The sequence below is a fragment of the Carlito syrichta genome, unplaced genomic scaffold, assembly GCF_000164805.1.
Source record: "Carlito syrichta isolate Samal-C Ts95f unplaced genomic scaffold, Tarsius_syrichta-2.0.1 Scaffold305694, whole genome shotgun sequence".
NCBI lineage: Eukaryota > Metazoa > Chordata > Mammalia > Primates > Tarsiidae > Carlito > Carlito syrichta.
In genome coordinates this window covers 46,372-68,019 of record NW_007249790.1, presented here as the reverse complement: position 1 = coordinate 68,019, position 21,648 = coordinate 46,372, and the positions used below count along the sequence as shown (strand labels likewise).

General features: G+C 45.4%; 1 protein-coding gene across 1 annotated transcript in view; it reads left to right on the top strand.

The window, feature by feature from the left end:
- PLEKHM3 (pleckstrin homology domain containing M3) overlaps positions 1-21,648 on the top strand; it is a 161,872-nt gene that overhangs the window by 123,221 nt on the left and 17,003 nt on the right. The window contains exon 6 of the mRNA XM_008062403.1: positions 11,648-11,805. Coding sequence (XP_008060594.1) covers positions 11,648-11,805 — 158 coding nt within the window. The remainder of the gene's footprint in view (positions 1-11,647; positions 11,806-21,648) is intronic.

Below are 21,648 nucleotides of genomic sequence, written 5' to 3'. Positions count from 1 at the left end.
GACCTGCTGGGCTCTGGCAATCCTTCCGCCTCAGCCTTCCAAGTAGCCAGAATTACAGGTTCGCGCTACCACGCCCGGCTGATTTTTTTTTTTGATTTATTGTAGAGATGAGGTCTCACTGCCCAGGTGGGTCTCGAATCCACGGGCTCAGGCAATCCACTCACCTTAGCTTCCCAAAGGCGCGGGATTACAGGCTGAGCCACTGAGCCCGGCTTCAGATTTATCTTTTTTTACAGCTTCTAAGATCATAAAATATTTATCCCACGTAAATGGAAAAAACTCTGTTTCTAATATTTTCTAATACTTTTTTATAATTTAAAGAATATGTGTATGGTTTTTTAAATATTTAAATCTTCAGTTTATTGGGAAATACACTTTTTTAATGAGACGAGTTAGGGGTTCGGCTTATTTTTTTCCCCGATGGCTAACTAGAAGCCCCAACACCATGCTTTCCCCACCTTTATTGTATACCAAATTCCTCCATATTTGAATCCATGTGCTGGGTGTGCAGATGCCCAGGATACAGACACCATAAACACAACAGATATTTCAGAACAAGGGTGTGTGAAATCATAATCAGTGCTGTGTCCAAGTAGCTTGAGGCAAAGACTAAAAATCACCGAGCACAATCAGCAACTGACAAAGAGCACTGACTTCAGTTTGTCTGTGGGTCTGTTTTTCCCCAATTTGTTAGATCACAGCCTTCGAGCCAGGGACTCACTTCATTTCTCATTTGGTCTCAGGTGTGGCTGGACCCATAAAAGCTGTTAAGCAGTAATAATGTTGAGCACTTATATTGTATTTTTCCTCCCTGAAGTGCTACCCAAACATTAACTAATGCAATGTATTGATGAAAGAAAGGGATTTGCAGAGGTCTTTGGGAAGACTGACATCTGGCTGCACATCTGTGAGAAGGTGATTCCTAAAAGGCCTTGAGTGACACTGGCAAGCAGCAGTGCAAGCATTGGAAATGTCGTGTCACGTCTGTGGGAAATTTCCTGGAGATTCTTCTGATTGGTCTGGTTAAACGCGCCTGTCGTCTGTCTCCCAGATATTCCCTTTCTACATTCTTGGGACTATTTAACCAGCTTCTTTTGATGTTTTCCCTGTTGGCTAACCACAAAGTTTTAGAATCCTCAGATTGAAAGAAATCCTGCCTTCGGGAGGCTGAGGTGAGTGGATTGCCTGAGCCCGCGGGTTCGAGACCCGCCTGGGCAACTTGGCGAGCCCTCATCTCTACAATAAGTCAAAATGAGCCGGGTGTGGCAGCGCGTGCCTGTAGTTCCAGCTACTCGGAAGGCGGAGGCGGAAGGATCGCCGGAGCCCAGCAGGCGAGGCTGCGGTGGCCGGGAGCGGCCCCTGCACTCCAGTCTGGGTGACAGAGTGAGACTCCGACTCAAAAAAAAAAAAAAAAGAAAGAAAGAGATCCTTATTGATTGTCTAGCTTGAGTGACTTAGCAGAATCGCTTTGTTTTGTAGATGAGGAAACTGAGATATGAGAAGGTTAAGTGACTGATAAAAAAGCAAAAAAGGCCATGGAGCTTGCTGGAGACACAGCTGGAAATAGAAACCAAGATTTCTAACTCCCGCCTCAGGTCTCTCTCCGTGAGCACCTGTAACCTTTTTTTTCTTTTTCTTTTTCTCGTTCGTCCTTCCACCCTTTTCCCCGTCGCTTTCTTGCTTTTGGCCTTTTATGTCTCTCCTGACGCTTATGGTTCATTCCCCTGTGTGATCAGGTAATATTGCTTTTGTTTCTCTTCTGGGCCTTTGAAACGTGGAGTCTTTTGTTGTTTTCTGTGAAAATGCCTCACACTGGCCTGTTTTAAGTCTCCTCTGAAAAGCTGTATTTCTTCTGTTTCTCCCACATATATGCATACAGGGATTTGCTTTGTTGTGCTTTGTTTTTTCCAGCTGTGCTTCCTTCTCCCTGTAATAGAGTTACTTCTCTAGTTTTGGTAAATAGGCTAGGATTTAAGTTTTGGGTGAGTCCATTTTGGGCACAGAATTTCGTGTTATATCATTTATTAATTTCCTAGTAGTTCAGCCAGTAAGACACTACTCAAGATCATCTTCGTATTTCGGAAAATGACGTGAGATGTGATCATTTAAGATAACTTTCGGCTGAGAGCAATGGCTCACACCTATAATCCCAGCACTTTGGGAGACCAAGGCAAGAGAATTGCTTGGGCCCAGGAGTTTGAGACTAGCCTAGGCAACATAGCGAGACCTTCCCTCTACAAAAAAATTTTAAAAACTAGCAGGTCGTGGTGGTGCATGGCTGTGGTTCCAGTTACTCGGGAGGCTGAACTGGAAGGATGGCCTAAGCCCAAGAGGTTGAGACTACAGTGAACCGTGATCATGCCACTGCACTCCAGCCTGGGTGACAAAGTGAAACTCTCACTCAAAGAGAGAGAGAGAGCGAGCTTCCCATGAGGACTAAATGTGTTATTTTCCTGCAAGCCAAAGGCAGCCCTGGTTCAGATCAAGACTATGGGTCCACACCTGGACTGACCAAGACTGCATCCTGCTCCCGTGCAGGGACTGAGTCGGTTTCAGAAGTTCTCCATTGCTACAGGGTGGGTCAAGTAGGCTACAGCGATCTCGGGATTCCTGGGCTGACCCGAACCTGGACTGCACTCGGGCCACAGATTCCTGGGAAAGGCCACTCTGGAGGGGTGGAGGGTGTTTTGAAGATGGTAGCAGATCTGTGGGTGGTGCCATCTCTCTGGGCTTTGGCTTTCTCCTCTGTTAATTTTGGGAACTGAGCTACAAAGGCCACTGAGGGCTTTCCTCATTTACTGCTCCAGAGTCAGCAGTGTCAGAACTAGGGCCCAGAGGACTAGCGGAGCCCTGAATCAGATGTGTTTCAAACACACGAATTGACTCCACAGAGGAGCACAATTCTGCCTTTTCTGGGAAAATGAGCATTTTCCGAACTGTCTTGACTTAAGCATTTTAATCTGTTTTCCGTGTAAATGGCACACACACCTACATCCGACCATGCAGTCTGATTTGGGGTTCGGGTACTTGGGCCCCATCATTGCACTTGCTCTTTGCAGGTGCTTTGCTAAGTCCCACAGAGTTGTGGTTTGACCAAACCCTGCCCCCTGAGGCACTTTGTGCAGAACTGTCTGAAGTAGGCCTTATCCTGTACCCTTTTCTGAATCAGATATTTGCATTCTTGGGCTCATCTTTGCCATTGCAACCACTGAAGGAAACTGGAAGTGAAATTCCTTTATCTTAATTATGTATAGTGTGCTTGTATCAAGCTATCACATGTGCCCCTCAAAATATGTACAATTATTATATATCAATTTTTAAAAACCTGCAAAAAAAAAAGGAAATTCCTTTATCTTTTATTCCCTAAGACTTAGTTTCCAGTAGGAAGCGAAATGTAATTTAATAGGAATTGGTGATGGCCACCCACAAATCTACCCAGTTACATCAAACCAGATTAAATCATCACATCGTTTCCAAAGTCCAAGTAGAAATTGTCGCCTTTGGGAGAGGATCAGATTAGTACTAGTCAGTGGCATCCAATCCACTCTCAGAGAAGTGCTTGATTACTCAAAATCTAGGTCCTGAGAGAGCATCCCACAGTGGCTAGGGGAGGGTGGGGAGTAGCTAACTAAAGACCAGGCACCTCTGTGTTTATGTGCAAACCCTCAGTCAGCGCTGAGCCATAAGGAGCTTGGAGGTTCGTTATGGAAAAATGGGATTTTCATCAACTTTGTGCAATAGGAATCAGTATAACTTTCGGTGGTATGCTTTTTATTTTGTTTTTAAGGATTTGCGAGTAAGAGGAGAAAAATGTAGAATTGAGTGAGGATTCAGAATATTCTCATGGTGTGTTAGGATTTTGAAGCTTGAGCAGAATCCACAGGCTGTTCTTTCCCAGCTTCCTACCAGCTCCCCTGGCCTAGGTCACTAGACGTCACTCTGCCTACTTAGTAATGCCAAGAAATGGCACTGAGACAAAATACAGCCTTCTGTGGCCATCCAGCCAAGCAAATGCGAACTACATTACGCTGGAAGTTATCTCACAATGTATGTGACAATTCTGGCAATCTTTCTTCAAGCTTGTTCCCAGGTGGCATTGCTCAGTGTGGACTGGGTCTTTTGGTTAGACTTTGAGAGAAGGGGTCTCTCATCAAGTGCAGCAATCTCTTCACCAAAGTGTTCCTGACATTGTCCAGAATCTAGATGCTACACAATAGCTGAGGAAGCTTGTTTTGAATGGAACGTGACTTGATAAATTAGAGGGAAGGAATTAGCTGATGCACAAGGAAATTCATTGAGAAAGAACCTTTTCTTTAGTTTATTCTTGTCCAAGTTATGGGTGCTCTGTCTTCCTCCCCCTGTAGATTTTGAGTTTTGTGGTGGTGCCAAGGGAGTGAAGGTCACCAGCATAAGAGAATCGCATGCCCGTTCCCAGTCCCACAGATTTCTATTGGCTGCAGCCTTGAATATGACACTGCAATTTCCCGGTGCCACACAAGAGTAATAAGCAGCTGTTTCTGAAACTGTGGTTTGGAGAAGGCAGCACTGGGTTATTTTTTAACTTAATTGTAATTTTTGATTGGTCTGCAAGAAAGTAAATCAAATAAAGTCTGTTGTCTTAGTCTGCAAGAAAGCCATAAGCCTCAAATTCCAATGCTGACCATCTTGACCAGAATAGAAGAAGGGAGAAAATGTGTGTGTCCCTGAGCGGGAAGTTCAGCCAGGCAGCCTTCATGGGCTGCCTCCACACAGGACGGGTGAACATACTTGGTATGGCGTCAGGGGCTGGATGGTGAAAGGTGATATTTTGACAGTGTCTTGAGTTCTAGAAGTACTAAAGGAAAACGGCAGTGAAAATAATGTATAGAGAGATTGCAGAAGTGGAAAATAGCAAAATCTGGCAGAAGACTTCAGCTTGATGCTACATTTTGTCCTTGTTCAGTGCAGTAAGACCACACGATTTTAAGTTACAAATGAAGTGTGCGTTCTTGAACGCCCAGTCGGTCTAACACCCTGGAACAGTCATATATACGAATTCCCCAAGTAAATAAATCAGACTAGTCCTTTCCTTCGTACAAAGAGTCGAGCTGAATGGAAAACAGAAACAGACTCTTTTGTCCTGCTGTGGGCATCTGCCTTTTCTCTAGGCAGCAGGGCAGTGTGGTGCCTGGAGAGGAGAAGGATGTTGAGTGCAGGGGTGAGGAGAAGGGGAAGAGCTGCCCGTTTCCTGCTAATCACCTTGCCATGGTTCTGTTCACGTAGACATGCACTTTGGGGAAAATAAATGGCCCGATAACCAAACTTCATCTCAGAAGCCTATTTCACTGTCACTTGTGACATGTTCAGATGACCACCTGGTTTTCCTAAAGCCACCGGTTTTCTCATGCTAAAGATACAGTGTCCTTTTGACTTCTGGGGGTTGTTATGAAGTTACATTAGCCTGTGACTAATTTAAGTACAAGCAGGAAGGAGTAAGACAATTTCCAGAGTGTTGCTAAGATGTTATCTTACATGAGTGATTCAGATCAAGTTTGAAATATGGTAAATGTCTTCCGCCAGCATATTGGCCTTGGCAAGAGTAAGTGTGCTTGCACAAACCTGTTCTGTTACTTAAGCCATATCAAGATGAGTCTGACTGCTTGACGCTGATTTCCACTAGTTCCTCTCCAAACAGAAGAACGATTTGTTGCCTTTAAAAAGTGGCAGATGACCTTCACCCCCTGCCTGCTGTAAATCTCAAGTATTTCAAAGGAGGAGTGAGTCTTAATAATAGAAAATTTCTATTTGGATTAAGAGAAGCTCATAATAGACTTATTTATTTATAACTTGCTGTAAGTCAGACCTTCTGCCCTGTGAGGTAGATTTTATCCTCGTTTTTCTGTTGGAAAACCTGAGACCCACGAGGCTAAGTAACTTGCCAAGGTCTCGCAGCTGTTGTGCGGATGAGCCAGATTTGCCTCAGATCGGCCTGCTTTCCCCCTCTGCCCATCTTCCCAATGCCCGAGGCCCTGAGTTCTGGTGGAACGCAAAAGCTCGGCGAGGCCGGCCTCTCTGGGAGACTCCGTAATGAGCCCAGCTAACTGCCCACTGGGAAAACGCCCCACACTGTTGGGAAGCAATGACTGTGTTCAGATGTTTTTCAAAACAAGCTTGGGCCGGTTTCACTGAGGAGGTCCGTCTGTGACTTTGTTCTGTTCAGTCCTGGCTTGGTCTTGGTGATACTAGAGTCCCGTGGATCAACTTGAGCCTGGGACATGGCTTGTGGGACTTTTCCCCATGCGTGGTCCCCCTGAGGCCTACTGTCGCTCCTGGGTGGCACACCCGTTTGGGGTTGACATAACAGAGTTCTGACGGTGGACTTTCCCCAGGGCCGTGCGCTTGTTGGCCAGAAAGCCCGTTGGCTCTGCTCCACCCACAGTCATATTCCAGGTCCAGTGGCACAGTGGCATTCTGGCTACCCTTTTCTCGTCTTTCCTTGGAACAAACCTGTGGTAGCATAGTACGTTGCCTACGTACAAACACGTTCCGCACAGAGAGCACATCCATAAGTCCAGCAAAGTTAGCCCACGACACTGCTGCTTTTATGCTCGCTTCCAGATATCTTGGGTATGAAATAAAGATACTATACTCTGTGCTCCATACAGTACTGTGCAGCAAAGTACACTAAAGCACAGCCACTTGTAGAGGAGGCACACATGTGACAATGTACGCCAGACACGTGAACTAACAGGTGATTGAATGTGCGAACACATGTTCGCATCTTTGAAAATTCACAGCTTGAAGGTTTGCAGGTAGAGGACTTACTGAACGCTGCTCAGGCTTCCGTCTTGTCTGAGACCACCATCCTCCTGGCGTGTGTGGAAAGTGGCCCTAACCAGGAGCAAGATGGCTAGGAAGTTGGGGAAAAGGCACCTGGCTCTCAGCGTGGTGGAAGGGAGACAGTGGGAAGCAAGGCAACTGATTCCCTTTCGAGCAGTTGTCGGAAGTAAATCAGGCAATCTGTTTTTTAAAAAGTACTCCAGGGGAAATCATACCAGGAGCCCACCTCTTCGTGGTAAGACGCCTCTGGACCAGACCCGAGTGGCTGGATTCTGTTCTAAGTGCTACTCGTAGTTGTATTCAAAGGTGAGACTTAAGCCTTCTCATGTATCTATCCCTGGAAGATTTTAAGTGTAAAGCTTTCCTTCCTATAATCTTAAAGGAATGTTATAAATTCTAAAATAAGCTTGAGACTGTCACCTCACTTTTCTGGAAGAAAGTCTTCCAGGCAGCTGCTTCAGCCATTGGGAACATAGCCGTGAACCTGGGCTGGCAAAGAGGAAGGTGGCTTCATCAAGTGTAAAGAAACCGAGAGTCCCTGCACAGCAAGCTCCCACCGGCCCCTGCACCCTTTGTGCCACTTTCCAAATCACACGGCAGATGATTGGCAAGGACAGCCCAAGGCAGGGAGAAGGCAGATGGGCACCCTCAGCCAGTCAGCAGGAGCCCTGGTGCCGGGCAGGACGGGTGTTTAAAACAAGTGTGACGCTCGCTCAGTCTGCTTGCTCGCAGGCAGTTGCTGTTCTCTCGGGTTGCGCCATGAAGTGGCCATTTTTAATGGTCAGAGGGCACCATTGTAAAGTGTTCGATCTGCAGTTGGACATGCAGAACAGTCACAGCTTAAGTGAAGCAGAGAGCACAAAACAGCATCAAGTTCTGTGTTGAAGTTTGTGACGTAAAAGTAGATGTCTAGGGAGAAGCACAAGAACTGGCTTTACGGATCAGACCAGAATAGATCTGGGCCTTGAAGCTGGCATGAAATTTAAACAAGCCTAATGAAGAGTAAAGCCCCAGAGAGGGGAATGACATGGCGAAGGCGCAGAGCGAGAGTGAGCACAATCTGGAGGAAAACTCACTCCCAACAGAAGATGCGTGTTGAAAAAAGGAAAATGGGTGTGGATCGATGGTGTGGAATCAACTTACAGAGACCCTTGCAAACCAGACAAAAGGTAAGCTCCAGTTTGACCAGTTCACGCGAGTATGCAGTATCTGGGACCTCATAACTCAACATTGTTTTATGAAATGAAGGAGTGAGCAGTTTTGATTCACAATAAACTAAGAATTCACTGACGACTTGAGGGAAAAGATGATACACGACCAAAGTGCATCTAAAACTGATTAATATGTGCCAGGTGCAGTGACTTAACACCTGTCATCCCAACACGCTGGGAGGCTGAGGTGGGAGGATTGCTTGAACCCAGAAGTGTGAGATCAGCCTAGGCAGCATAGCAAGACCTCATCTCTTCAAAAAAAAAAATGAGCCAAGCATGGTGGTACACACCTGTAGTTTCAGATACTCAGGAGGCTGAGGCAGAAGGACAGCCTGAGCCCAGGAGGTCAAGGCTGTAGTGAGCTGGGATCGTTCCACTGCACTCCAGCCTGGGCAATGGAGTGAGACCCTGATTCTAAATGAATGAATAAATCTGATTAATATCCTGGATGGATCAAAGGAACAAGATCAGCATTCAGAAATAAAACTAGGAGATTATTTTATTAACCTAGAGGGGGGTGATAAGCATCAAGGTTAGACTAGAAAAAAGAGGCTTACACTGAAGGCATTGAAAAGAAAATCGACATGAACCTTGAAAACTTTATGCGAATCGAAAGAAGCCAGTCACAAAAGACCACAAACGGTATGGTTCCATTTATATGAAATACACAGAATAGGCAGTCTATAAAGGCAGAAAATAGATTGTTGGCTCCTTGGGCTTGATAGAGGGCAGGACAGAGGGAAATGGCAGTGACAACTAGTGCCTGTGGAGATTTTGGAAGGGTTGGTAGCACATTCCAAAGTTGACTGTGGTGATGCTTCACGACTCCATGAGTGAACTAAGGACTGTTGAATTGTAGACTTTAAACATGTAAGTTGCAAGGTGTGTGAAGTGTGTCTCAATAACCGAAAAGAGCGAGAAGGGGAATCAATGGAATGTGATGAATGACAGGATGTATATGCTTGATGGAGAAATTGAGTCCTTTACTGTAAGCTCCGTAATTTCTGACTTGATTCTTAGTGAAGTGACAAGAATGGCTACTAATATCATTATTATTTAAATTTGCTTTAGGAGCCCTGGGTGATGCAGGAAGACATGACACGTAAATGAAAAGTGTTATATTAGAAAGGAAGGGACCAGTTTATCACTTTCAGAAACCCCAAAAGAATCACCTAAAAATGATGAGCACTGATGGAAATTCAGTAATACAGTCCTATGTACGAGTATGTGAATGTCAGTATATTCTAAATACCAGCAGTAGCTAACAAGAAAAAAGTTTAAGCTTGAAATAACCTCAATAATAAATATAAACAGCTCCTACATTGCCAGCAGTGTAAATTTGGTGACATTTTCCAAGAGCCTTCAAAATGTCCGTACACTTTGTCCCAAGGAAATCTCTTAGATGGAGAAAAAGCGAAGCCTTAGAGGAGCTCCACAATGATGCTCGTGTCATTCTTGAGGTTTTCTCTTCCCATCCTGTTTCTCCAAACAGCCTTTGCTCGCCTGGCTTCTACACTGTTCCGTGTCCTGATGGTCCTCCCCTAGACAGACTAGTTTGTTAGTGTCTCTCTTTCAGTGTGTCATTAACCCTGGCTGTGTAGGGAAGAGTAAAATGAGGAAAGCCAAACCCAGCTGATGCATTGTCACCACAATTTAGAAGTAACCCCATGACACAGTGGAAGTGTTTACTGGTGGGTGACTGGGTGGATGACTTCACAGTAGCTACTTCTTAGCGAGTAAGCCTTGTGTGTTGGCATTAGGAGCATACCTACTGGTTTCTCCATTATTGGAGGTAGTGGCTCCTCAGAGAACACAGATAAAAAGAAGTCTGCCTAGGGCCTCCCAAAGGTAATGGAAAGGAGAGTCGCTGAAGAATGGTGGAAAGTGTCTTGGACTCAGAAGAACAGCTAGGATAATTTCTATCTGCTTTACTAAGAGAAAAACTTCACTCTTACAAAGAAGTAAGCCTGAATTTTAACTCACTTTCTGCGATTCAGTGCAAAAGTAATACATACTAAGTGTTTTTTAAAAATGCAAAAAATACAGCCATGTACAAAGTGGTAGACTTGTTTCTCTGACATGTATTCCTCGCTAAAGTTAACCATTGTTATATTCATTTCTAAGATGCCATGGAGTGTTCCATGATGTTTAAAAACCACTGTAGTCTTTATCTCCAGTATTATATATGGCGTCATTTTTTATGAAAGACATGACTATGTTCTTTGTAGTCTTTTGTTTTGGTATTGCCAGTCACCGCTGCTTATTCACCTAGACACTGTAATGTCTGTTTAGATACGACTTACACTACCTTTCCCTCAGATGTTATTTTTATGTAAAATTGTAATTTTAACTGTATATTCACTTGAAAGAAAATGCCCAGCTATTTTTAGTTATTTTGAGCTATTTCCAAATTAAATGTAATCTCTAGTTTTTTAAATATTAAAATCAACATGTGTATGCATACATTTTAATGAGAGAGATATAAAGATTTCGCTTTGTTGGTATGTGAAGTGCTGACGTCTTCAAAGCCCACAGGCATTAGTTGAATGAGGAGAGATCCGACTGGCCATGGGTCTCAAACTCAGGGACGTGCTGGCCAACAAGTGAGGCAGCCGCAGAAGGCAGGCAGTTTCGTGACATGAGGACCGGTGGAGACAGCTGTCCGGTGGACTGCGGCCACCAGGTAGGGCCAGGGTCGTCATTGTGTGGGAGTCAGGCCTCGTTGTGCTAGGTCATCTGGTTTTTCAAAAGAAGTCAAAATCTGGATTTTTAAGTTGTCTTATTCTAAAAAAAACCACTGTGAGTTAAAAAAAATCTACAGGTTTTTAGACTGCCAAATTGCAGCCTTTCTATACTATTCTCACCAGCAGTAAAAGGAACCCATTTTTCTACATTTGCTATATGTTCTTGGGGGAGCTGGTGAAAAAACTGTCCCATTAGTTTATCAGAGAAAAGGTTAATTATTAGCCAGGTACAGTGGCTCATGCCTGTAATCCCAACACTTTGGGAGGCGGCGACGAGAGGATTGCCTGAGCCCATGGGTTCAAGACCAGCTTGGGCAACTTGACAAGACCGAGCAAACTTAACCAGGTGTGGTGGCATGCATCTGTGGTTCCAGCTACTTGAAAGGCTGAGGCGGAAGGATCACCTGAGCCCAGCAGGTTGAGGCTGCGGTGACCATGAGTGTACCACTGCACTTCAGCCTGGGCGACAGAATGAGACTCTGATTTTTTTTAAAAAAAGGTATTACAACATAAACTTCTACATTTGTGTTTACTCTGCATGTTTTCAGTCTTTTCTGGGAAACCTACCACACCTTAGCTGTGAAGTTGGGCTATGAAAGTCAGACTCCCATTTCTGATCCTCAATCCCCGATGCCACACCGACAGAGAAAGAGGAATACCAAAGAAGTGTCAGCATCTTCATTCTCCAACCTCCACTGGTTTAAACCAGAAAGTTCTTTGGGGCGAAAACACTGTCTTTTTTTCCTCAGAGCTACTGAGAAGTTATAATTAGAGGTTGTCCTGTTGTGTAAAGGAAAGGAATTCCTTTCCCTTCCCGTGTCTGCAACTTCTGTTCTCAATGTGTTTGCTTCCCTGTCCCATTTCTTTCCACAGGTGATAGAGGGAAAGCTGGCTCCATTCTTGGGCAAGGTCATTAAATTTGCCACCTCACATGTGTACAGCTGCAGCCTTTGTAGCCAGAAGGGGTTCATCTGCGAAATCTGTAACAATGGAGAGATCCTCTACCCTTTTGAGGATATTGCAACAAGCAGGTACAGAATGTCTTGTCTTATAAAGAATACTTGAACCTGTCACATGCAGTTGTCCTTGGCCAGATCAGGCCCACTTTTGGCAAGTGCTGTCTCTCCCACTGGGTCCGGTTTCCCTTGTCCTTGGAGAATGCCTTTACCTTTGGGTGTCCTGTGTTTGTTTCCAGCCCTTACTTGACTGCCTTGTCCAGAATGAGATAACAGAGCTGCACAGACACATTGCCTAACTCTGCCTTGTGAGGTAGTGGAGTGTATTCAGAGTCACTTCTAGAGTGAAGATTGGGGAGGAAAAGTCCTCAGACCTTCTCAGAGCCAAGCACCAGGCGATGGGCAATCGCCATCTCCGAGGAAGGCCTGACGGGCAAGCACTAGAGTAAAACTGGAGGACACTGGTGAGCGGCCTCTGCTTCCCCACGCATTTTCTCCACGTTTGACTGCAGCGCAGCCATGAAGGCTTCAGGACGCAGAGGAGAGAAAGTGGGAGTTTATGTGGGGCTGTTTTTTGACGAAGCCATATTTGGGCATCATCGCATCCGTTGATGGATGGATGATATTTTCCCCCCGTAATTTGGAATCAGAGTTTTCACTGTTGCTGTTCTTGAGTCACAAGATGATCTGTATCATTTTTCCTTTCATCTCAAAAGTGTAACAGAGCCTCCACTGTGAGTGTGTGTGTGTGCGCGCGCACTGGCTTCTTGGGGCGTGAGTGTCATGGTCATTTCCACCCTGCAGGGCTTGCCCTGTGATTCAGGACAGAAGGTGAGGCTGCAGCCAGGGAGAGTTGGAGCATGCAGGGCGGAGCCAAGATGCTGAGAGCTGGCACAGCCCTGTCCGCCTCTTCCTCACGTCAAGGCTGTTGTAACATTCAGGAACTTGGGCTGGCCCTCCAAAAGAAAGGTAGACGGAAGCACATGGACCTGCAGGTGCACACACAAGTCCAGCCTCCAGTTCCTGAGTGCAGGCACTTAGTTCGTAGCCCAGAGATCAGGTACCTCTTAAAAAGACATACCACACAAAAGCTTGTACACGAATGCTCATAAAAGTTTTCACATGTGTTGGCACTCACAGTAACTCAGACGCGGAAGCAAGCTGCACTCCTGTCAGCGGATGAATGGACAAGCAAGATGTGGTGCATCCAGACAAGGGCATCATTCAGCCACGAAGAGGGGAAAGTCCTGCGCTGCGTGCTAATATGCTGCACTGCACTGCAACGCGCTGCACGTTAATTAATATGCTGCACCGCGCTGCAACGCGCATTAACCTAGAAGACCCGTCAAGCACAAGAAGCTAGACCCAAAGGCCACAAACTCTGTGGCTCTGTTGGTATGAAACGCCCAAAAGAGGCAAGCCCATAGCAACAAAGGGCAGATGCGTGGCTGTTTGGGGCTTGGGGAAGGGAGGAAAGAGCAACCGCCGATGGGAACAGCTGTCTCTAGCAGCTGTTAGAACCAGAACGTGGAGGTGGCTGCATGGTCTTGGGACTACACGAAAAGTCTGCGAACTACAAACTTTAAAAGGTATGTGAATTATATTGCAATACAAAGTTTAATAAAAATTTAAACTGAAAACATGCTTCCAACTGAGTAAATGATATGAGGTCTGACAACTAGGTTGGCAAGCTCATCCCAGAAAAAACTACCACATACCTTATTGCTGACTACCATCACGGTCACCTTCGACGTCCTCCCCTTGGGAAGCTGTGCACTGACGCCAGCTCCTAACCCATCCATCAAAGCGATTTTGGAACTCTTTTTCCTGGAATGGCCATCAGAACTGTCATCATATTACTCTTGGTGTCCAGAATGTCATCAAAATGTCTTTCTTTCAATATTCCCATTATCTTCTGGGAAAGGAAAAAGTCATCGGCGACCCGATCAGATGAGTAGGGAGGGTGTTCCAACACAGTTATTTGCTTACTGGCTAAAAACTCCCTCACAGACAGTGCTGTGTGAGCTGGTGCATTGTGATGCAAGAGCTCCGTCAGAACGATCTTCGTACACGCCTTTCTCATGCCAAGATTTTCCTAACTGTTTCTCTCTTGACGTTTATTTGGTCTGCTGTGCTTCTCGTGGTCAGCTGACGATGTTGGCACACGATTCAATGGGTTTTTGCAATGTTTTCTTCATCACTTCTGCTCGTTTCTGGGCGTCCTGACCACTCTTCATCAGCGATGCTTTCTCTCCCCTCAGAAAATGCTTATCCATTTGGATGCTGCCGTTTTCTTCATGGCATTATCCCCATAAACTTGGTCTAACGTACTGGTTTCGCTTCCATTCTTGCCAAGTTTAACAAGAAATTTAGTGTGTGTTTGTTGCTCCAATTCAAGCTCTGACATTCTCGCGATGACAGCTCTGATGGCCACTCCAGAAAGAGTTCCAACATTGCTTTGACGGGTGGACTAGGTGCTGTTATCAGTGTGTAGCTTCCCAAGGGGAGTACTTCAAAGGTGACCGTAGTGATATTCAGCATTTTTTCTGAGATGAGTTCACAAACTGAATTGTCAGACCTCCTATGCTGGGCCACAAAACAAGTCTCAAGAAATTTTAAAAGACTGAAACTAAGCCAGGAGTGGTGGCTCATTCCTGTAATCCAGCACTTTAGAGACTGAGGTGAGAGGATTGCCTGACCCCAGGAGATCAAGACTAGCCTGGGCAACATGGCGAGACCGTGTCACTCTCATACATTTTTTAAAAGTAGCTAGGTGTGGTGGTGTGTACTTTTAGTCTCAGCTACTTGGAAGACTAAGGTGGGAGAATTGCTTGAGCCCCGCAGGTCGAGGCTGCAGTAGCCACGATCGTGCCATAGCACTCCAGCCTCCAACTCAAAAGGAAGACTGAAACTATACTAAGTATGTTTTCTAACACATGAAATTAAAAGATCCACAGTAGGAAAAAATCTGGGAAACGTCCAAATATTTGGAAATTAAATAATATACTTCCAGATAACTCATGATAAATGAAGGCATCACAAGGAAAATTTTTAAATACTTTGAAATGAATAAAAATGTCATAGAGGCCAGGCTCGGTGGCTCAGCCTGTCATCCCAGTGCTTTGGGAGGCTGAGGCAAGTAGATTGCCTGAGCCTGCGGGTTCGAGACCCACCGGGGCAACTTGGCGAGACCTCATCTCTACAATAAATCAAAAAATTAGCCGGGCGTGGTAGCGCACGCCTGTAGTTCCAACTACTTGTAAGGTTGAGGTGGAAGGATCGCTGGAGCCCAGCAGGTCGAGGCTGTGGTGGCCGGGAGTGTACCACTGCACTCCATTCGGGGTGACAAAGTGAGACTCCAACTCAAAAAAAAAAAGAAAATGTAATAGAAAAGATCTGAAATGCAGCTAAAACAGTGCTTAGAGTAAAATGTATAACTATAAACGTTATATCAGAAAAGAAGAAAGAAAAATGTTCTCAAACCAATAACCTAAAGTTCTGCCTTAAGAAACTTGTTAAAGAAGAGCCAACTGAACCAGAGCAAGTGAGGGAGGAGCAAAGCCTCGAGAGACTGTCAGTGAAAGGGGAAATAGAATGCCCAGATTGATTGTTTTTCGAAAGATCAGCAAGGTTGGCAATTTTTTGGGTAGCCTGATCAAAAAGTTAAGAGAAGACACAAATTGCCAAAACTAGGCATAAAAAGGGGCACAGAGATTTAAAGAATTACAAAAAGCTGGGCTCGGTGGCTCAGCCTGTAATCCCGCGCCTTTGGGAGGCTGAGGTGAGTGGATTGCCTGAGCCCGCGGGTTCGAGACCCGCCTGGGCAGCGAGACCTCATCTCTACAATAAATCAAAAAATCAGCCAGGCGTGGTAGTGCACGCCTGTAATTCCGGCTACTCGGAAGGCTGAGGCGGAAGGATCGCCGGAGCCCAGCAGGTCGAAGCTGCGGTGGCCGGGAGCAGCCACTGCACTCCAGTCTGGGCGACAGAGTGAGAGTCCAACTCAAAAAGAGCACTATAAACAAGTCTATACCAACAAATTAGGCAGTTTAGATAAGATGGGCATATTTTTAGAAGGGCAGATGACCAAAACTGACTCAAAAAGAAGTAGAAATAAGAACAGATTTACAAGTAAAGAAATTTGTATTTTGAAATCTTCCCATAGAGAAGCCAAGTGGCTTCACCAGTGAATTCTGTTGAATATTTAAAGAGATCATACTGGTCATTCATACAAGAATAAAGGGGACTCAATTCTCCAAAAAGACATAAAAATCCTTAATGTGTATGAACAGAGAGTCAAAATACATAAGGGAAAAACTGACAGAAATGAAAGGAAAAACAAATAAGTCCCCTTTTGTGGTTAAAGACTCCTCTATCCATAACTGACAGATCCAGCAGGCAGAAAGTCAATAAGCATGCAGTGGATTGGACTGACTTCTGCAGGCTACTTCATCAAACAACAGGATGCACAGTCTTCTCAAGTTCACATGGGACATTTACCAAGAGAGACCACGAGACCACATTCTGGGCCATAGAAAACATCTGAACAAGTTTAAGAGTGTAGAAATCATGTGAAGTGTGCTCTTAGACCATAATGAAATTAAACTAGAAATCAATAACAGAAAGATGCCCTGGAAAATTCCCAAATATTTGGAGATTAAACAAAGTATTTCTAAATATCACAAGCTGATAACTTATGTCCACACAAAGACATGCACATGGTTGCTTACAGCAGCTTTATGTATAGTCACCACAAGCTGGAGAGCAGCCAAGATGTCTTTGACCAAGCGAATGAATGAACACTTCCTGGAACATCCATATGGCGGAACGTTATTCAGCAATGACAGAAGTGAGCTACTGTGCCACAGAAGGGCATGGAAGAGCGTAACACACGCTGTGAGTGAAAGAAGCCGGCCTGCAAGGTCTGCATGCTGGGCGAGCCTAGCTAGGTGGCATGTGGAAAAGGCCAACTCTACAGACAGCGAGAAGATCAGTGGCTGCCACGCGTTCAGGCCTGGGAAGAGAGGAACAGGTGAAGCACAGGAGATTCTCAGGCCTTGACACTCCTCTGTGTGATGCTCCAGTGGAGTCTCCGTGACAGCAAACATTTGTCAGGACCCACAGAACCCTGCAACACAGACAGACCTCACTTTAGAGGAGGTCTCTGGTGGTAATGATGTGTCAGGATTGGTTCGCTAATTGCAATAAACGTAGCATACTCATGATGCTACATTGGTGGGGTGGATGGGGGGATAATGGTGGGGTGGATAGGGGAGCTCTGTCTGCTCTCCTTTTCTGTAATTCTAAAACTGTTCTTAAAAAACAAAGTCTAGGGTGGGCGTGGTGGCTCATGCCTGTCATCCCAGCACTTTGGGAAGCTGAGGTGACAGGATTGCCTCAGCCCAGGGGTTCAAGACCAGCCTGGGCAACTTGGCGAGACCTCATCTCTACAATAAATCAGAAAATTAGCCAGGCTTGGTGGCACATGCCTGTGGTTCCAGCTCCTTGGAAGGCTGAGGCGGAAGGATCGCTGGAGCCCAACAGGTTGAGGCTGCGGTGGCCAGGAGCGTGCCACTACACTCCAGTCTGGGCCACAAAGTGAGACTCTGGCTCAAAAAAAAAACTATTAAAATTTAAAAATTCATCCACCTGAACAGGTGACTCTGAAATCAAAGCTGAACTGACAATTATTAATAAACTTTATTGGAATAATTTTAAATTTACAGAAAAATCATGACAATAGTACAGAGAGCTTCCATATAACATGCACCCACTTCCCCTATTATTAGCATCTTACCTTAGCACCGCATGTGTGTTACAATTAATGAGCCAATATTGATACATTGTTCCTAGCTGAAGTCCATGGTTTTTTCTGATTTTCTTAGTTTTTACTCAGTACCCTTCCTCTGTTCCAGGATACCACGCAACTCTAGTTGCCACATCTCCTAGACTCCTCTTGGCTCTGACCGTTTCTCAGACTGCTTGTTTCTGACAAGCTTGGCGGTTTTGAGGAGTACCAGTCAGGTGTTCTATTGCCTCCCTCTGTTGGGATGTGCCTCACATCTTTCTAGCGAATGCACGGGCTTATGGTCTCAGCACAGGATGCCATGGCACGGACTGCCGCTGTGACTCACCACTGCAGTGCGGCCCCAGAGTTCCCACTGGCACAGCAGCTCTTCCTCCCCTCCGTCCTGGGCGCTTTAGAAGGAGGTCACCGCGGGCCGCCCACACCCACAGAGTGGGGAGAGTGTTCCTTCCCTCGGGGCCAAGCGTGTACTAAATGATCTGGAATCCTCTCGCACAGCAGCTTTGTCCCTTCTTTCCACTGACTTTTCCAGTTGTCGTCATACTGGCGTGGACTTAGGTGTTGGCTGTGTGCTCTGGGCTGCATTGCTCAGACTGTTCCAGCGTTGGCTGTCCAGGCTCCCAGCGGGCTCCTTTGTCCCTTGACAGTGTCCTCGTAGGGTTTTTGTTTGGGGAAGAGTTTTTTGTTTTTAGCATTTCCTTCCTTTCTGGCATTCCCCAGCTCATCGAATATGTTTTCTGCCCTGATCCCAGAAGCAGCTCTCGGTGCCATGAACCCTGGTTCCTTTGAAGTGGGAGAATCCTGTTAGGAAACAAGCTCTGGGCACCTGGCTGTCACACATGTTTACGGACTCGGTTCCTGGACACGTCTCTTGCCTGGGGCAGAGGTGGTTCCCTGTGACTGCACATCGAAGTCTCTGGTATGACTTGGCTTTCTAAAAATCCCCAAATCTGTGTCTTCAGAGACTCCATGTGATTATGAGTCACAGTCAGAAGCAGCTGTGGTCACAGGTGGAGGAGCGGGTTTTCACACCCATGGGCTCACAAGGCCTTTCCTGGTGGGAAGGACTGTGTGGCCGAGTAGGGTCCTACTTCCTCGCTGGTGAGGTATGGCTCCCTTCATGTGCACAGGAACCTTGGCCAGCTCTCCTGGAACGGCACGTGGCCATCCTTTTCGAGAGCCTGCTGAGCTTTCTCTTGGTGCTCGGTTTTACACTGGGAGGAAAAAGCAACAATAAACGCTCATAAAAAGTTTATTCCAGGATAATTGTACTCACAAATACTGAGGCGCTTTAACAGGCCGAGGTAGGAGGATCACTTGAGACCAGGAATTCAAGACCAGCCTGGGCAGCAGAGTAAGACCCTAGCTCTACCAAAAAAACCCCAAAAAACTACCACCAAGTTCTGATTCAAGACATGCCCATAAAGATGGGTTGAATAAATAAATGATATTGTAGAAACTTGAATTGTGAAGTAAGTTTTAAAATTTGCATGTAACTGAAATCTTCTTGGATTAAGGAATATGATGACTGGGATTGCTTTAGAATGGTCTGATGGTGGGGGAGGGGACAGGTGTAGAGGAAAGAGATTGCTGCATATTGATAATTGTGGCAGCCAGGTGATAGGTATGCAGGGATTTCTTACACTGTTTTTCCTACTTTTGAATATGTTTGAAATGTTCTATAATAAAATGAGTTTAAAATCTGTAGGTAAAAATCTTAGAAATGACATTTTTAGTAAATTGGTTACCATATCTCCTTGGCCATCCTGCTAAATTCAGCACTCTATTTCCTCAGAAATATTCTTAATATCTTTCTAGGCCCAAATATCACTTGAATAGCATCACTGCAATTCAGCAAAAGACATTTCACGAGCGTGAGAGCTATTTATCTGTTCTTGCAGCAGTGATTCATTGAGCACATTATCTGAGTACACCGGGCTAGGTTCTGGAGACACCATGAACATGGCGAGCTCCCAGCTCACAACGGGTCACCATCTTGGGGCCACACAGGCCATTGGACAGTCCTTGAACGTGAGGCAGGTGCAGGGCTGGGCCTGGGCTCAGGGAAGGGCTCTGTCACCCACGACTGTCACGTGCTGTGCGAAACAAGTCTGGGATTCCTAAGACTGTGCAGGAGCTCTGCCTTGAATGCCGAAGCTCTGATTGTGCCCTCCCGTACGAGGATGAACTTGGTTTTAACATGCTTATCTGATTGTGACCACACATCGAACGCTGGTCGGCTCCTTCATGCTCACTTTTCCTTATTAAATTAATCCTTGTGCAGGAGGAGGCTTCATGAATGTGTAATTTAAAATTACACTCCTAGTGCTGATTTTTCTAACCCTATTTCTGGCAGATGTGGAGAATGTGTGGGGATTGTAGGAGAATGACACTGATATTACTAGCATTAGCACTAGCAATGTACGCATCTTTTCACTTAATTCTTCGACATTTTGATAGTGAGGAATCCTAGGTTCAGAGAAGGCTATTAACTTGGCCCAAGAGATAAGGCCAAAATATGAACCCAAATACATCTGGCTCCAAAGCCCATGCTTTTTTCATTATGTATCAGTGTGTCTTCTGTACCTGTAGTCTTCAAAGCATTTTGCAGTATACCTCCTAAAATTAATTTGAAAAAATTAAAGAAGCCTCCCCCAAAACTGCTATTCTGAAATGACCCTTTATTTGCTCCCTTGGAGGTTCTTGGAGCCGTGGTTAGATTGCAGTCAGGGAAAGGTACACCTTTCTTCTGTAAAGCAGCTGCAGGAATGTTGTGAAGGACCACAGGGACAGGGAAGCCCATGGAGCTTCCAGCCCCTGGCCATGGGCAGGTCAGCTTTGCCAGGGTCCCATGATGCTGAGGTCTGCCCTGAAGAGGCTTGCACAGGAAAACTTCTCTTTCTTGTACCGTGCCAGCCTCCCCTCCATTCAGAAGAGAATGCCGACAGTTTTACCTTGAGATATCCTTTCTCCTCAAACACAAGTCAAATCTATACCTTTCTTTAACCTAAATAGCAAAACCCTAAAATCCAAATTACAAGATTTTAAATGCAATAGGGAAAGAAGATACTGAATGGTAAAATTGCTTTGCTCAAGCCTGACCCCTCATTCACTCACCTAAACTACAAGGAAAGCACAGCTTCAGGAAAGAGAAACATTTTGATGAAACGATGATAAAATTTCACATCCTAAAGAAACAAATGACAAATCTGCCCTCCTTGATTGAGAATAGGACATAAGGGCTCTAACTTTTACGAATTACAGGCCAGAAGATTGGGCTGAAACTGCTCTAAGACTTAAAGGAAAACAATGCATATAAAAGCAGAAAAGTCACACAAATTCACAAAATGACCCAGGACTTGATTTTTCTTATTCCTTAAGTTGACTCTTGTGCGACTCTCTACACATCGCTAGCCTTCTCTTGTTATGAAGATCGCCTTCCTAGCGCTGCTGAGACCATCCGCCTTCAGCATCTCTGTGAAGATGCCATGTCTGAATCTTGAAATGCATTGAGAACACAAATGCATTAACACTTTTATCTCAAAAACACATAGTATGCATTTTAACATGCGACTTACACAATAAACCTGCGGTCCTAAGTCAGTTCCATCCTTTTTGTCTAATCTATTTGGCTTTCTTGATTTTTTTCGTGTGGCATGCAAGTCATCCCCATAGATTTTCCCACATAGAAGACGTTACACTTCAAGATTTTATGACCCCTATGCCATTTGGGTTTTTTGTTTGTTTGTTTGTTTGTTTTAGTAGACGGGGTCTCACTATGTTTCCCAGACTGGTCTTGAACTCTTGGCCTCAAGCAGTGTTCCCCCCTTGGCCTCCCAAAGTTCTGAGATTGCAGGCATGACCCACCACACCTGGCTTCAAATGGGGGTGCTCTAAAGGAGGTTATACTTGACCCTGACTTTCATACCCTCCGCCTCTCAGGCCTTTGCTGTGGTTTTTCCTCACCAAGACTCACAGGGAGGCATGGACCCCAATGTGGTGGTGTTGGGGAGTGCTGCCTTAAGAGGTGATTGATGAATCTCTTTCTTGAGGGATGGGGTTCATTCCCTGGCCAGGGGGTTGTCACAAAGCGAGGCTGCCCCCCTGTTCTG